The 14,525-nt window shown below is 56.4% G+C and overlaps 2 protein-coding genes and 1 non-coding gene across 3 annotated transcripts; 2 read left to right on the top strand and 1 right to left on the bottom strand.

Annotated features, from left to right (window-relative positions):
- Positions 1–1,533: 1,533 nt before the first annotated feature.
- DNAJC30 (DnaJ heat shock protein family (Hsp40) member C30) lies at positions 1,534–2,690 on the bottom strand. Its single transcript, XM_032872436.1, has one exon. It carries the CDS (start codon positions 2,676–2,678, stop codon positions 1,998–2,000), a length of 681 nt encoding a protein of 226 aa, XP_032728327.1. The 5' UTR covers positions 2,679–2,690; the 3' UTR covers positions 1,534–1,997.
- Positions 2,691–2,855: 165 nt separating this feature from the next.
- On the top strand, positions 2,856–14,339 carry BUD23 (BUD23 rRNA methyltransferase and ribosome maturation factor). Its single transcript, XM_032872435.1, has 12 exons — positions 2,856–2,933; positions 3,032–3,069; positions 4,916–5,011; positions 5,102–5,184; positions 5,282–5,378; positions 7,304–7,400; positions 8,464–8,514; positions 9,192–9,277; positions 9,478–9,523; positions 9,684–9,742; positions 13,861–13,950; positions 14,078–14,339. The coding sequence occupies exons 1-12, from the start codon at positions 2,886–2,888 to the stop codon at positions 14,130–14,132; spliced, it is 846 nt and encodes a 281-aa protein (XP_032728326.1). The 5' UTR covers positions 2,856–2,885; the 3' UTR covers positions 14,133–14,339.
- On the top strand, positions 13,269–13,400 carry LOC116876591. The gene has a single exon (XR_004384424.1).
- Positions 14,340–14,525: the final 186 nt, after the last annotated feature.

Below are 14,525 nucleotides of genomic sequence, written 5' to 3'. Positions count from 1 at the left end.
TAAGGAGAGTCTTACAGTTGGATAATTAGTAAACTTTATTGACCACTCTGCCTGGAGTTGCATGGAATGTTCCAGAAGTTTCATAGGGTCTGCCCCTCCCCCAACCTTCTGGAACTTCCTATATACCTCTGTGTTCTGGGACCCCAGGGAATGTTTTTAGCTTTGGCGTTCACGGACAGAACACAAACTCGGGGGGTCTACATAAAGCCACCCATGAGAAAGGTCCCAGCTATTACAGACCACTAGTGCTTTTACAAATCCCCAAAGAACCCCAATCCCTTTTGATAGAAACTCGGACAGAATCATGCCCCAAAGACACTCCCATTATTCCTCCAGGTGCCTGGTTGCAAACCACTGGTTTCTGGCACATTCTACCAAGCCGAACACTTCCCGTTTTTTGTATTCCAAGAAGGACTTGTTTTCCAAATATGAAACATAGTAACATTAAATGTTCTCTCTAAAAGTGCATCTGCCCCTCCCCCCAAACCAAGGCTAACTGAACCTACCAGGTCTGAATCCAAAGCTGGCTCAAATCTTTACCACTGAATCGTATGGTTATAGCAAAGTCCAAAGATTTTGCCCCAACCTCCGAGGCTAAAATCAAAATCATTTCTGAGACACCAATTTCAACTGGCTGTGGCCTTATCCTAATTATTAGGATTTCTCAAGAGCAGTTCTTACTAATATACCAAAGCACCGCTGGCTTGGGTTAGAACCTACACTTCTGTCCTCACTCTTGTGGTAGATCTCTTGCAAAGGTTTCCCTATCCTACAGCTTTACACTTAGCCCCAGTGCATGAACACCTGAGCAGCTGAACTCTCACAGCCCCCCTCACCTCCCCCACCCCACACCACGATCAGGGACACAGAATCAAGAGCCTGACTACTACAGCTCCAGCCAAGTGGTGACCCCAACTGCTTAGCTCCACTTAGAAACCGAGAGAGAAAAAAGCCCCAGCCAGCTCTGAATAAAGAACCAAGTTTCCACCACATGCCTGCTCTCCCTTACAAGTACCGTCGACGCCACGCTCAAGCTGCCAGGTTTCAAGGACTTGACTTGTGAGGTTAAACAAGAGGACAGGCCACCATCCCAGTTTGCTGGATTCAAATTTCCAGTTTGTTGCTGTCTTTCGGGGAAGGGACAGGACTGTACAGTTAGCAAGGGGCAGGCTGGCCAAGGAATGCCCAGGAGACAGGCACACTGTCCCAAGGATAAACTTGACTCTGCTAACATCAGGTTTTAATCCCTGAACCCATTAGAACTATGGATAATAAAGTGTGACAGACCTCAAGAGAGCAAAATGATTTGTTCCTCTGTGGTCATGCCACCGAGTAATTTCTCTGAGATCACAGACAGGCACTCTGGTCCCTTATGCTCTGTGACCTTGCTTTCCCGCTCCCACATGGCACCAGCAGAAGGGGGAGTGGGGCTTGACTGATCATCCCAAAGTGGCAAGGTTGCCAAAGATCCCACTCTTACCCTACATCAGGTCTCACCTGTGGCTGGGGAACTCACAGAAAGACAAGGTTCGTACAACCCCAGAATTTTTCTTTTGGCAGCCAACAATTGGTCACATGGCACGGTTCAAGGTTACACCGGCGCCCCACAGTAGGAACGTGGGGCAGGAGCAGACAGTGCTTGCCCCGAGCTTTACAATAAAGCCAGAGCACGCGTTCCAGAAGTTGACAACATCAGGAAGGCAACCTCTGGAAGCAGGCACCCAAGGGACGCCAGAAAACCCTTCACTCTCGGGCTTTCGGGACTCTTCTTCTCGGGGCCTCTTTCTTGGGCATCGAAAAGCCTTCTTCCCTGGACCGTAGGGGTGGGACGGGCCGGCGGATGGCTAAGCTGGGTGGGCGGGGAAGAAGCGGGGGTAGGCAGCTCCTTCGGACCCCAGCAGAGGTAGACTACCGAAGGCAAAGGGTTCAAGAAGACAGGAAAGGCCATTTTCTCGGGGCTGGCTGGGGCGGCTCCCCTGTCCTCCTCCTCTCTCCGCTTAAAAACGAAAGCCTATGAGGACGAAGGCTGTGAGGAGAAGGAACACAAAAGTCGTGTCTCGGGTCTCGTCCCAGCGGAAGCCCTTCTTGGCCCGGTCCTCCTGCTGCTTGCGCAGGGCCTCTCGCCGGGCCCGCTGGCGCCGCTCGCGCTCCAGCTGCTCTCCGTAGTGCGCTCGGTAGAAGGCGTCGAAGTTGAACATGGTGCGGCTGGCGCCCGCCGCGGCCTGACCGCGGTCGTGGGCCCAAGAGGCAGGTGGCCGGGCGCGGGGCGAGCGGTCATCGCCGGCGGGCCCCTTGGAGGGCCGGACATCAGGTCCGCGCAGGTCCTCGTCGCTGAGCAGGCCGCGGTCATACTTGCGACGCAAGCTGGCACTGCCCAGCACCAAGTAAGCCTGGGAGATGCGCGTGAAGCGCTCGGCAGCCTCGGCGCTCCCCGAGTTGCGGTCCGGATGGTAGAGGAAGCTCTGCCGGTAGTAAGCTGCCTTGATTTGCGCCTGCGTGGCCGTGGAGGGGACGCCGAGCAGCTCGTAGAGCGCGGTGCGCGAGTATGGGCGGTCGCCCTGGGAGTACGTCCTCGCTTGTAGGCCCAGGCCGGATCCCGGGTTCTGTGGACCGGTCGGGACCAGCCACAACCTCCACAGTAACCGCCGCGAACACCTTAGATCGCGCTTGGCTGCCATCTTGGCTGGGACATGCGGGCGGTGCAAGACGAACTGGCCAATGGGAGGCGTGCGTTGTTCGCAGCGCGTCTGCCCTGTCGCCAATCGAGTAAAACCGGAGGCGGGGAGAGGGGCGGAGCATGCGTGTTAAGAGGCGGGCGTGGGGCCGATGACATAAAAGGCGGATTTCCGGGACGTCAATTCCAGTCTCGAGGCTGAGGCGTGGAGATGGCGTTTCGCGGCAAGAGGCCGGAGCACGGCGGGCCCCCGGAGCTGGTGAGAGGCTTTTGCTCGGCGCATACCCCTCTTTCCGCCGGTGGGGCTGCCGCGTCTTGATTCCTCCTCTGCTGCTCTTCTCTTTTTCTCTCCCGCAGTTTTACGACAAGAATGAAGCCCGGAAATACGTGCGAAAGTAAGGGGAGCCCACATGTTGTCGGGGGGTCGGGAAACGGCAGGTTGACCCAACAGCGGGCATGGCTGGGAAAGCGCGCAGGATTGGGGGGCTTCGGGGGGTAGGGAGGGACAAGGACTGATTCCAGTTCTGGACAGTGGGGAAGTCAGCGTTAAATAAAGCTCGGAATCCTCCGGGCCTCCGTCAAGTAGCGTTAAAATGGGGGTGGGTGCTGCGTGCTGTCTCCTGGTGGTTTTCAGAGTTTCAAGTGACCGCTTGTTGGAAGCGCGGGGTAAAATGGGCAGGGGCCGTGGGGGCGTGCAAGGGGCGGTGGGTGCTGCTGAGGGGAAGGAAGGCGTATTCACAGAATGTCTGTAGGTCTTAGGTTCTCGAAGAACTGCGGGTGCGGGGTCCGCAGGGGGGAAGAGTGGAGGGCTAGAACAGGGACCCGCAAGCCTTCCTTTTCTGATGCGCTGCTGTAGAGAGAACTGTTCTCTGCTCCCGTTTAAATTCGAGCCCAAGATCCAGGAGGTCGGCAGAAATCTCTGGCCCGGTTGTCCTTACGCAGCGGCGTAAACTTTTCTCCCCCCTGCAAAGCTCTGTGGGATTCTCTCTCCTGGTCTTGGGGTAGACCCATCTACTAGAGACCCGGTTTTTCTTAGTGGTCGTCATCGACTGAACTAATACTCAGTTTGAATTACTTAATATGAAGGAAATGGACGTGTTGAAATGTTTAGAGTATTACTGGGTTAAGGAAGGCATGTTATCAGATACACGGGGTTGGGTAAACTATTACTACAGTTAATTTTACGTGTTTCATTGTTATCACGGTCCTACGTGGCCTGCACTATATATCTCATAGACAATAGGATACAGATTTTTTTTTTTAAGATTTTATTTATTTATTTGACAGAGATCACAAGTAGGCAGAGAGGCAGGCAGAGAGAGAGGGGGAAGCAGGCTCCCCACTGAGCAGAGAGCCCGACGCAGGGCTCCATCCCAGGACCTTGAGATCATGACCTGAGCGGAAGGCAGAGGCTTTAACCCACTGAGCCATCCATGCGCCCGATAGAGACTTTTGTTGTGCACTGTTGAGCCTTACACAACAGAGCAACTATGGTGGGTAATTCTTGCAGAACATGTGTGGTGGGTTTTTGTTTTTTTTTTTTTTTTTTTAAGATTTTATTTATTTGACAGCGCAAGAGAGGGAACACAAGCAGGGGGAGAGGGAGAAGCAGGCTTCCTGGAGAGCAGGGAGCCCAACATGGGGCTTGATCCCAGGACCCTCAGATCATGACCGGCGCTGAAGGCAAATGCTTAACGACTGAGTTGCCCAGGTGCCCAGAAAGTGTGTTTTTAAGTAACAACCACATCAGAACTTCACTGAGTTGAAAATCCCCAATGATTAGTCATCTCGGTGATTTGTTCCCTTCACGTTAACATTGCGACTGGTTGAGTCATAATTAGTGTCCCCAAAAAAACTTGTTGCGATATTATATGGGTTTGGGGAGTCACATTTATTTATTGACTTAAAGATTTTATTTATTTATTTGACAGAGAGAGATCACAAGTAGGCAGAGAGGCAGGCAGAGAGGGGGTGGGGGGGAAGGAAGCAGATTCCCTGTTGAGCAGAGAGCCCGATATGGGGCTCGATCCCAGCACCCTGGGATCATGACCTGAGCCACCCAAGTGCCCTGGGGGTCACTTTTAAATAGTTGAGTATGGTGACAGGGAAAGTACCTCAGGGGGATTGTTCCTTTTCCTCTTTGTCTGCCTTTTTAAATTTTTTTTTCTTTTTTCTTTTGCTCCGGGTGATGTTTTAGCTCAGAATTTTTTAATCGCTTGTTTGTGTTTTTTGCCTTCCCAGCTCACGGATGATTGATGTCCAGACCAAGATGGCTGGGCGAGCTTTGGAGCTCCTTTGTCTGCCCGAGGGTCAGCCCTGTTACCTCTTGGATATTGGGTGAGATCCTGGGGCCCAGTTGAGGTTGTCCAGGTGGTAGTGGAGTGTCTTTGCTGCTCACGTTTTTGAGCTCCCGTTTGTGTCTTCCAGCTGTGGTTCTGGGCTGAGTGGAGATTATCTCTCGGATGAAGGGCACTACTGGGTAGGCATCGACATCAGCCCTGCCATGCTGGGTAAGTCTGTCCTGCTTAGGCCTGGAACGGACTGCTCTTCGTGAGTGTGGAGCAGTGGGCATCGTCTGTTTCCCTGATACTCTCTTCTCCCATGTAGATGCGGCCTTGGACCGAGACACTGAGGGAGACCTGCTTCTGGGGGACATGGGCCAGGGCATCCCCTTCAAACCAGGTTCCTTCGATGGATGTATCAGGTGAGAAGAGTCTTTGCGTCCTGCTTTTAGTCCTGCAGGTCGGTGCTTTCCAAATTGGCTGTGCTGCAGAGTTACCCGGGATACTTAAAAACACACATCCCCAGGTTAGACCAGTGTCCCCAGTTATGTCGGTTTTTTTGGTATTTTGAAGCTGTCTAGTTCTTTGATCATCTTACGCTGCCAGGTTCAGGTACTTCTGGTATAGATCCTCTGTCCACTTGGGGGTGGGGCAGAGGGGTGGTCTTTTCTCACCTCCAGGAGCCATTTTGTGGGTGCCAGTGGCCATCTTGTTGGCGCCAGCAGCCATCTTGTCGCCTTCTTTTTGAATAGCTCTGCAGCGGAGAGTGGCCCAGAATTTTCCAGTCTCTTCAGTGGTTTGGCCCTTTCTGGGTTGCCAGGGTGAAGTTTGGGACATTTACGTAGTATTTTGATAACATGAACATTGAAATGACTGAAATGTGAAGTTGTTTGTCTTCTGTGGTCAAGTTTTGTTGACTGTTTCGTGTGCTGTGTTGTTGATGGGGTGGAGGTAGGGGATAAGGAAGAAGTCATAACCTTAATCCTTCCCCGGGGGGATGCCTCTTCCTGTGATTGTGGCCTGAGCAGTGGGGATCTGGGTGAGCAGGAAAATTTGGATTTGAAGATGTTTTTTAGGGTTCGGGATTAGTTTACATCTGGGAACAAGACTGGGGAGAAACCATGTTTCAAGGACGGCAGTGGCTTTTTAGTAATGATTGGGTGAGATGTTTTAAGCTGTGGAAAACTGAAGGCCAGCGATCAGGTGTGTATGTTTGAGGAGTAAGTTGTTATTTATTGTTGGTTTTTTTAGAGACGGCATGGCAAACTTCTTACTTTTTTGGCATTGCTTACGTGTAGGACATGGTACCAAACGTTTGTGGAGTTTGTGGAACTACGTAGCTTTTAAGACTCTCCATGGTGTATTAGGCGCTGTAAGACGTGGCCCACACAACTAAACACGAAGTCGAGTGTGGAGTGTGACTGGGGAGTCGTGGAGCCCCCCACAGTGGTGAAGAGAGGCCAGAGAATACAAGGAAGCCTTTAGAAGGAGGAGGGGTTGGGTTGGGCCCTCAAGGCTCCGGGGAATGTGGATAGTCATGGCGAGGGTTTCTGAGCGAAGGAACAGTGTGAACAAAGGGACAGAAGAGGCCGGGGAAAGGAGTCTGGTAGCTCGTGTGGGAAGAATAAGGAATTTTTAAACTCTGCTGAGAAGTGTGGGCTTTATTGAGTAGTCGGTGGGCAGCTGGGGAGTGACAAGATCAGAGCTATGTTTTGGGAAGATTATTTAAGAGGAGAGAAGCGACATTGTTGAAGAAGTGAGGCAGTGAGGGGCGCTGACCCAGGAGAGAGGTAGAGGGAAGTAAAAGCTGGGAGAGGCATTTGGACAGACCGCGGGGCTTGGGGTTCTGTGGGTATGTGTGTGCACAGCAGTGAAGGGGGACCTACCTGAGAGGGGTTTATAATAGGCGCTCGAGGCTTTTAGGTCTGTGGATGGTGAAGACGCCGGGTGAGTACAGTTAAAGGAGCCGACTGAGGAGGGTGAATGAGTGTGTTTGTGTTAAGTATTATAAAGGGGTTTTCCCTTGGTCAGAGGAAGGGAATGAAAGGGGCAGGTGGCAGAGAGCCTTGACATGCCGTGTAGTTTTAAATGCGAGATGCGTGGAGAAGCAAGGTTGAGAAAATACTTGTTCGGACTGGCTGCAAGGAAGTCCGTGCCGGCCTCCTGTTGACCCTTTTCTGTCCTGTTGTAGAATGGTGAGCTGGAGCGCATCCGCACATGCCCAGAAAGAGAACTGTGGGCAGGAGGGTTGGGGCTGCAGGATACGCTGATATTAGCGCCTCAAGGAGGCGGTGGAGGGAGCAGTGCGTGTTGGTCCCTCTCCTGACGGCGTCCCTTCCGTTCTCAGCGTTTCTGCTGTACAGTGGCTCTGTAACGCAAACAAGAAGTCGGACGTCCCTGCCAAGCGCCTCTACTGCTTCTTCTCTTCTCTGTACTCGGTGCTGGTGAGTAGAGCTCTCCTCCCAGTCTGGGCTGGCTGCTTATCCCTCCTGCACGTACTGACGCGCCAGGAAAAGCCCTTCGGATGGGACCACTGGACCCAAGACGGGTGACAGGACTTGACTATGGTTACTTCTGTCCAGGTCTTTAGTCTTAAGAGGATAGCTCAGTGGTCTGACATTCCTAACGAAGCATCGAAGATGCTGGTATCAAAATCGGAGACCGATCACCGGTCCTGTGTCCCCGCTGCACTGTATTTTGATCGGAAGTTGGTTTGGGGGCATGGAGTCCACAGAGCGAGGACAGAGACTTCGTGTTCAGGGCTCACAGTGTGCCCGCATCCTCTGACTCCCACCCTTCCTCTCCTACTGCTAATGCTCTGATGGGGAGCGGGGTGGTGGTTTATCACGGAGCCTTTGTTAAGCTTTACCTTGTCCTCGTAACTGATAGTGTTGATTCTGCTTGTGTTACAGGATTAGAAGATAGTTTGAGATTTTAAGTCCGAAAAATGAGTTCTTTCACTTTTTTGAACGGACGTAGGTGTTTCTTGGTCTCCTTCATCTCCCCACCTCATCCTGGTTTTCCTAGGACGGGTGGTTTTGCAGGCGGCCGGCTGGGCTTGTGCGGCATGTGGTTTCTGTCACACACGCGCTGGAGTTAATCCGAGGTTCTGGTGGCCTTTATGTTGGCCTTTCTGCTGAAGTGGTTTCCGTCCTGTGTGTAGCCAGCTCCCCACCCGCTACATTTCAGGACTCTGCTCAGGTGTCCCTCAGAGCGGCCTTCCTTGAACCAAAAGTAAACCCAACAGTCTCTTGGCACTCACCGTTCTTTGTTGTAATACTCTTTTTTTGGCACTAAATCAGGACTGTAAATTGGCAGCCTTTCTCACTAAAACGTGAGTTCCGCAAGTTCCGGGGCTCACTCTCTTCCCAGCTTGTATCCCAGGCCCTAGGAACAGTGTCGTGTAGCTAGTGAGGCTCCAGATGTTGAGTGATTAAGGAGCCGAGAAGCGTCGGGCCCCGAGCCCATGGTGTTTTTGTAGGAGAGTGATGTTTCTGTCGCTTGCAGGTCCGTGGAGCCCGGGCTGTCCTGCAGCTGTACCCTGAGAACTCAGAGCAGGTGAGCCCCTCGGTTCCTAGAGGGGCAGGGAAGGGGGGGCACCCAGAAGCTGTCCTGCTCCCCACTCACCTGCCCTCCTGCTGGGAGGGGACAGAACAAGGAACCTGTTGCTCACTGGTAGGGGAACTAGGGAGCGAGCCTCTGAGAGGGGATCCTCTGGCCCCTGATGCCATGTTTTATGACCCGTCATCCTAGGGAAGAGCGTAGTGGTATCTGGGCAGGGGGTTAGGATAAGGATGTTTGTCTTCCAACAGACACGTGTTAGAGTTAACAGGCTATTTCTGGTTCCCGTAATCAAAGGTACAGAAAATGGGGACGATTTGAGAGGACAGCAAAGCTGTCCTGTGGAGTGTCATCCGTGGGGCTGAGGAATAGAGGCACAGATCCTGAAAGAGAAGTGGGGAGCTGTCTCCAGTCCTCACGTGAACCAGTTTGCCCTCCTTGTTGGTGGCCTTTTATCCCTGAGATGGGAGCGGGGGAGATGGATCCCTGGGCTAGAAAGAGGATTGGGGGGATTGTTGGTTCCAGCCTGCCTTTTCCTTTGTGTAGCTTTTGGGGACTCAATTGGGAAGAGTCCGATGAAGACATTCAGTTTTCCTGGGCACAGTCCATCCTGGGGGCGGACTGGCTTCTGCTCCCCCAGCCTCTGGCCTGACTCGCTGCTGTTCTCTCCTCAGCTGGAGCTCATCACGACCCAGGCCACCAAGGCTGGCTTCACCGGTGGCGTGGTGGTGGACTTCCCCAACAGCGCCAAGGCCAAGAAGTGAGTGCTGGGGCCTCGCTTGCTGCCCGCGCCGAGAAGTTGGGGTGATGAGCCGGCCAGAGGCGTGCGGGGCTGGGTCCCCAGGGCCGTCATGTTCTGCACCTGTGTGTGGGAGGGAGGGTGCCTGAGGACTTCTCCCCAGCACCCTCCCCCCAAGAAGGCTTTCTGAGCCCAGCCCTCACTCTACTTTCTGGTTTCAGGTTCTACCTCTGCTTGTTTTCTGGGCCTTCAACCTTTCTGCCAAAGGTGAGGGACCCAGAGTTTGCAGGCTCGTGGCCTTAGGATTCTTTACTTGTGGGGCTGAGCCCTTGGAAGGGCTTAGGCCTGGGTGGCCCGGCCTTTTTGGGGTGGGACAGGCAGTTGTGGAGCCCGCCAGGACGATCTAAGAGCACTCTGGTCCCCGCAGGCCCTGAACGAGAGCAATGACGAAGAGGAGACCAGGGAGTCCGAGTTCACGAGTGAGAGGTAAAACAGTTGCGCGGGCTGCCTCGGGTGCGGGAGCTCGCGGCTGCCAGGGCTGGCAGGCGGGGCAGGAGGAAGGCGGTGGCGCTCCACTGTCGCGAGCTCTCTCAGGTCCAAGTGGGACAGTGGCACCACAGTGGTGACAGAGTGGGAGCCCTCCCAGGCCTGAGCCTGCCCCCGCCTCAGGCTGGGCGGCTGGGGCCCTGCTGGATGTCCCCAGCCAGCCACACGGCCTTCTTTCTGCTTTCCCTCTCCACCTGCGTCCTGGACGCCCCCATCCCCTCTCGCCTGCATGCTCCTGTCCACTCTCTGGGCTCCTTCCCATCCGCTCGCACACGTGCTACGCAGTCTGTCCCGAACCCCCAACGACCGCTCTCCGTCCCTGCGTGGGAGCTCCCCCGTGGATCCGATCACACCTGCCTCCTGCTGCGCCGCCCTGTTCTCTCACTCCTGCTCTCCACTCCTGCCTCCGTATCCTTACCGGTCACTGTGGTCAAGGCCACAGCAGCCTCTGTCCTGCCAAATCTGTGGCTGCTGCCCGGTCTGCGCTCTCCTGTCCTCTTAACCCCCCCTGCTCCGTCAGCGCTGACGCAGCCTCTCGCTCACTTGACGCTTTCCTCACCCGGCCCCCCACCGGCTACCCCGGTTTGGTCCTCGGCTCGCTGGCTCTTCCTTCTCCGAGCACCCTGGGGCGCGCCCAGCATGGACCCCTTCTCTGTCTGGTGCCTTAGCCTCCAGCCCTAGCCTCCTCGCTCCAGATTGATGCCTGCGGGTTCAACCCCGCCTCCAGCCTCCGAACCGCCCCCCGAGTGTCCATTCCCGACTTCACACGTGTGGGGCCAAGCCAGGCTCTGGTCGTCCACCCCCAGACTCCATCCCTCCGCTCTTCCCCTCCCCGGTCCTGTCGATTGACGTCCACTCCCGCCAGTCCTTCGAGTCCTGTTGCCGCTGGCGCCCATGTCTGTGCAGACGGCGACCCCCTCCCCAGCCTGAGTCCCCACCGCCGCCCTTGCCTGGTGCAGACACTGCTGCGCGGGCCTCCCTGCCCCTTTGAATTTCTCCACCCCGAGGCAGGACGAGTCCTTTCCTTTTCCCCTCATTTTCTACAAAGGGCGATTCTGTCTTGGCACTTTCCTAGTGTCCTTGGTTGAGTTCTCCTTATCCTAGTTCCCTCCGCCTTCCACTGCTCTGAAGCCCGCGCCTTTGCTTCCTGGGTGGTCGGGTGTCTCCCCCCCCCGGAAGGAGAGCCCGGGGACCGCTGGCGTGTCCCTGATGTCCGAGCAGGTCTGGTCCGTGAGCAGTGTCCAGGGTTCGCTGGCTGGGTAATGGATGGTAAGGCCGCAAGGGTGGTTATTTCTTTGTCGTGGTTGACGGGAGCGAAAAGCCCCCAGGTTTTAGACGGCGTCTTCAAGAGGAGCAGTGGGCGAGCATGAGTGAGTTAGGAGGGCCGCAGTGCCCAAGAGCCCTGGTGGGTCCCTGTGTCCGCCACAGGCCGGGGCCCTCTGACCCCCTGGGACCCCCGCACTGGGATCGGGTCCCTGAACTTCCTCAGCCCCTTCCCACGGGGATCTGGGGGGCTCTCCGGGACGTGTTCTGCTCCGTGGGGCCCACCCCTTGCTCCCAGCAAGCGGCGCCCTCTCCCACCTCACGGAGGACCCGCCCCTGCTTCAGCGCCCTCCGCCCGCGCACGGCTCCCTTGTCCTCAGGCGGGTGTCCAGAGACGCCGCGCGCTAAGTCACCTCGTCGGCTTCCAGAGCAGGAGAGCCGGCCGCCGGGCAGCGCGCCGAGCAGAGCGAGGGTGTGCTCGGGCGCGGCGCGGGCCATGGGACGGTCTCCAGTTCTGCGGTCCTCAGCCTGGAGTGAGGGGTAGCGGGAGGCCATCGTCCTTGGGAGAATGGTTGACGCTTCTCCTGTCCCTGTTGTTCCTGATGGTTCTCTGGCTCCGACGACCGCCCACCTGTGGCATTTGCCGCTTCCGACCAACTTCCTCTCGGCACCTTTGGCCTGGGGCACGCACCGCCTCGCCTGCCCAGACGGCTCTGTCCCGTCGTGCCTGCTGTGGCTCATGGCTGGCGCCCCAGCTCGTCGTTCCTCCAGGCGCCCGCGGCGTGGTCCTGCCCTTCCAGCCCCCACGTGGCAGCTGCCTCCCGGTCTGCGCTCGGTGCCTCAGGCTCCTGCCCCCGGTCGTGGGCGCACTCCCGTTTTCTTTGTGCCCCTGCCTGCACGCGCCGGAGGGTCGAGCTCGCTTTCTGTCCCTGCCCCCTGCTTCCTGAAGGGACAACACGCTCGCTCTTTGCCCATAAACCAAGTGAGATTCTGAGATACTTTTTTTAAAGAGTAGTTTTTTTTAATGTATTTACTTGTGTATTGATATACGTAAGTGTGTAGAGAGCGGGAGTGGCAGGGAGGGGCAGAGAATCCCAAGCGGACCACACTGAGTGTAGAGCCTGAAGTGGGGCTTGGTGTCAAGATCGTGACCTGAGCCAAAACGAAGAGTCACGTGCTCCACTGACTGAGCCATGCAGGCGCCTCAGACTGGTTGGTTTATTTATTTTTTATTTTTATTTTTCTAAAGATTTTATTTATTTGACAGAGATCAAAGGCAGAGAGGCAGGCAGAGAGAAAGGAGGAAGCAGCCTCCCCGCTGAGCAGAGAGCCCGATGCGGGGCTCGATCCCAGGACGCTGGGATCACGACCTGAGCCAAAGGCAGAGGCTTAACCCACTGAGCCACCCAGGAGCCCCTAATTTTTTTTTTTTTTTTAAGATTTTGTTTATTCATTTGTCAGAGAGAGTACACACAAGTAGGCAGAGAGGCAGGCAGAGGCAGCGAGAGAAGCAGGCTCCCCGCTGAGCAGAGAGCCCGATGCGGGACTTGATCCCAGGACCCTGAGATCCTGACCCGAGCTGAAGGCAACGGCTTTAACCCACTGAGCCACCCAGGCGTCCCTTGGTTATTTTTGATGATTCTGACTTCATTGTTAGGTGAGAACAGATGAGAAGTAGTAGCAGACGGGTCTTACGGTGGACTGGCCCTCAGGCAAGGAGGGAACGAGGGCTTCTGACACGCAGGATCCCACTGGGCGCCCTCCCCTTCTAGTCCTGGGCGCACAGGACTCTTCTGTCCGCTAAGCTTCTGCTCCGTCCTTTCAGAGCCCCCCGCCCCGTGGCGCTGAGGTCTGGGTGCTGCCCCACGTTCTGCCTGTAGAGACCCCCACTTCCCTCAGCAGCCGTCTTGTTCTTCCCAGACTCTGCTTCTCCTTCCGTGTCGCTCCCTCAGCAGCTGCTGGGCCTCTGCACGCACTCCGCCTGGCGTGGCTGGCCCCCGCCATGGCCCGGTCGTGGGCTCTTGAGAGCCGAGGCTGGCTCTCAGCCGCCATGGGGCATCCCGGGTCGGCGGTCAGGTGATCGGGGAATGGTGGTAGCGCAGATGGCGAGCAGCCCTCCGTGGTGGGAATTCTGGAAGCCACTTGATCGCAACTGCCGGTTGGGGATGTGGTTTGGGGGGGCAAAGGCTTTCCCTGTTCTCAGGGCCTCTCTCCCAGGGGCTGTGTGAGGGGTCCCTTTTCTCCTCAGCCAGGGCTAGAGGCCAAGATCAGCCCTGGAGGGTCATTGTCGGGGCTGCCTCAAGCTGGCAGCCTCGTTTTCCGGCCTCAGACACCTGTAGCTGCTGGGAGCCCCCACGTGGTCTGTCCCAGGCGTGCTGACCCACAGCCACACGAGGGGCTCAAGTGGCTGCACCGGGGACGGGGCCTCTGGCTCTCCTAGGATAGTGCCAGGCTCTCGGGAGCCGATCTGGGCCTGTGTTGCCCCAAAAGTAGCGGGGCTCCGCGCCTTCCCCAGTGAACACATGGAAGCAGGTAGTTCGCTACCACAGTCACGTCTGGGAGGGAATGGGGGGCTTCTCCCCACCTGCTGGCTTTCTGAAACCGCTTCGGCCCCCCGGGAAGATCACTGGGGGACGGGAAGGGGGTGTAAACGTGGGGACTTCTGTGATGGAAGGGGCATCGGAGGCCACCGGCTCGGGGAGGAGCCACGTGGTGCCCTGCGTGGGTGAGCCTGGGGCCAGGTGGTGCCCTCCGTCCCCTCCGTCCCCTCAGAGCGGTATCTCCCTCCCGCGCAGGGTCCCGCACAGGATGGCCAGGCGCGGGTTGGTGAGGAAGAGCCGCCAGTGGGTGCTGGAGAAGAAGGCGCGCCGCAGGCGGCAGGGCAGGTGAGGGCCGGGCCAGGCTGCGGGGGAGGACGGGGTCTGGGCTGCTCACGGCTCCCTCGCATTTGTAGGGGTCTTGGGGGTTCTTTGGTCCTTGTTTTCTGAGACGGCTCTGACTTTCTTGCCACAGGGAGGTCAGACCGGACACCCTGTACACCGGCCGCAGGCGCAAGCCCCGCTTCTGAGGGGCGAGCGGGGCGTGTTGGGACAGCCCGGCTGTGCCCCGTTGTCGCGTGCCTTGTCGCATGCCTTGTTGCACGCCAGGAGTTCGCTCTGTTGAAGTGCCTCCTTCGTCAGCTGACAAGATACTGTTACAGGAAAGTTCTCAAGTTCTAACCATTGTTGTTCACTAACAAAAGTTCTTGTTCTAAAAGCAATAAACCACTTTCCGTCAAACTGTGGCTCTGGCATTTTCCAGCTCCGACCCTAAAAGCATTTTTTGAGTTCCTCCACTGGTCAGGGCTACTGCCTGATGCCCCGGGTCCGGCTGAGGCTTGAAGAACTTCCAAGCGTACAGGGAACACAGGACTCCATCTCTGGCCGCTTACTGATCCGGCACAGGCCGATGAGGGGAGGCG

The sequence above is a fragment of the Lontra canadensis genome, unplaced genomic scaffold, assembly GCF_010015895.1.
Source record: "Lontra canadensis isolate GAN:19392208 unplaced genomic scaffold, GSC_riverotter_1.0 scaffold45, whole genome shotgun sequence".
Taxonomy (NCBI): Eukaryota; Metazoa; Chordata; class Mammalia; order Carnivora; family Mustelidae; genus Lontra; species Lontra canadensis.
The sequence above is the reverse complement of the archived record's forward strand: the minus strand, read 5'-3'. Positions and strand labels throughout refer to the sequence as shown.

Coding starts and splice junctions, on each gene's coding strand:
- DNAJC30 (XM_032872436.1), bottom strand. CDS start 2,678: ATGGCAGCCAAGCGCGATCTAAGGTGTTCGCGGCGGTTACTGTGGAGG.
- BUD23 (XM_032872435.1), top strand. CDS start 2,886: ATGGCGTTTCGCGGCAAGAGGCCGGAGCACGGCGGGCCCCCGGAGCTG. Junction 5,012..5,101: donor TGTTACCTCTTGGATATTGG/GTGAGATCCTGG, acceptor TGTGTCTTCCAG/CTGTGGTTCTGGGCTGAGTG. Junction 5,379..7,303: donor TCCTTCGATGGATGTATCAG/GTGAGAAGAGTC, acceptor TTCCGTTCTCAG/CGTTTCTGCTGTACAGTGGC.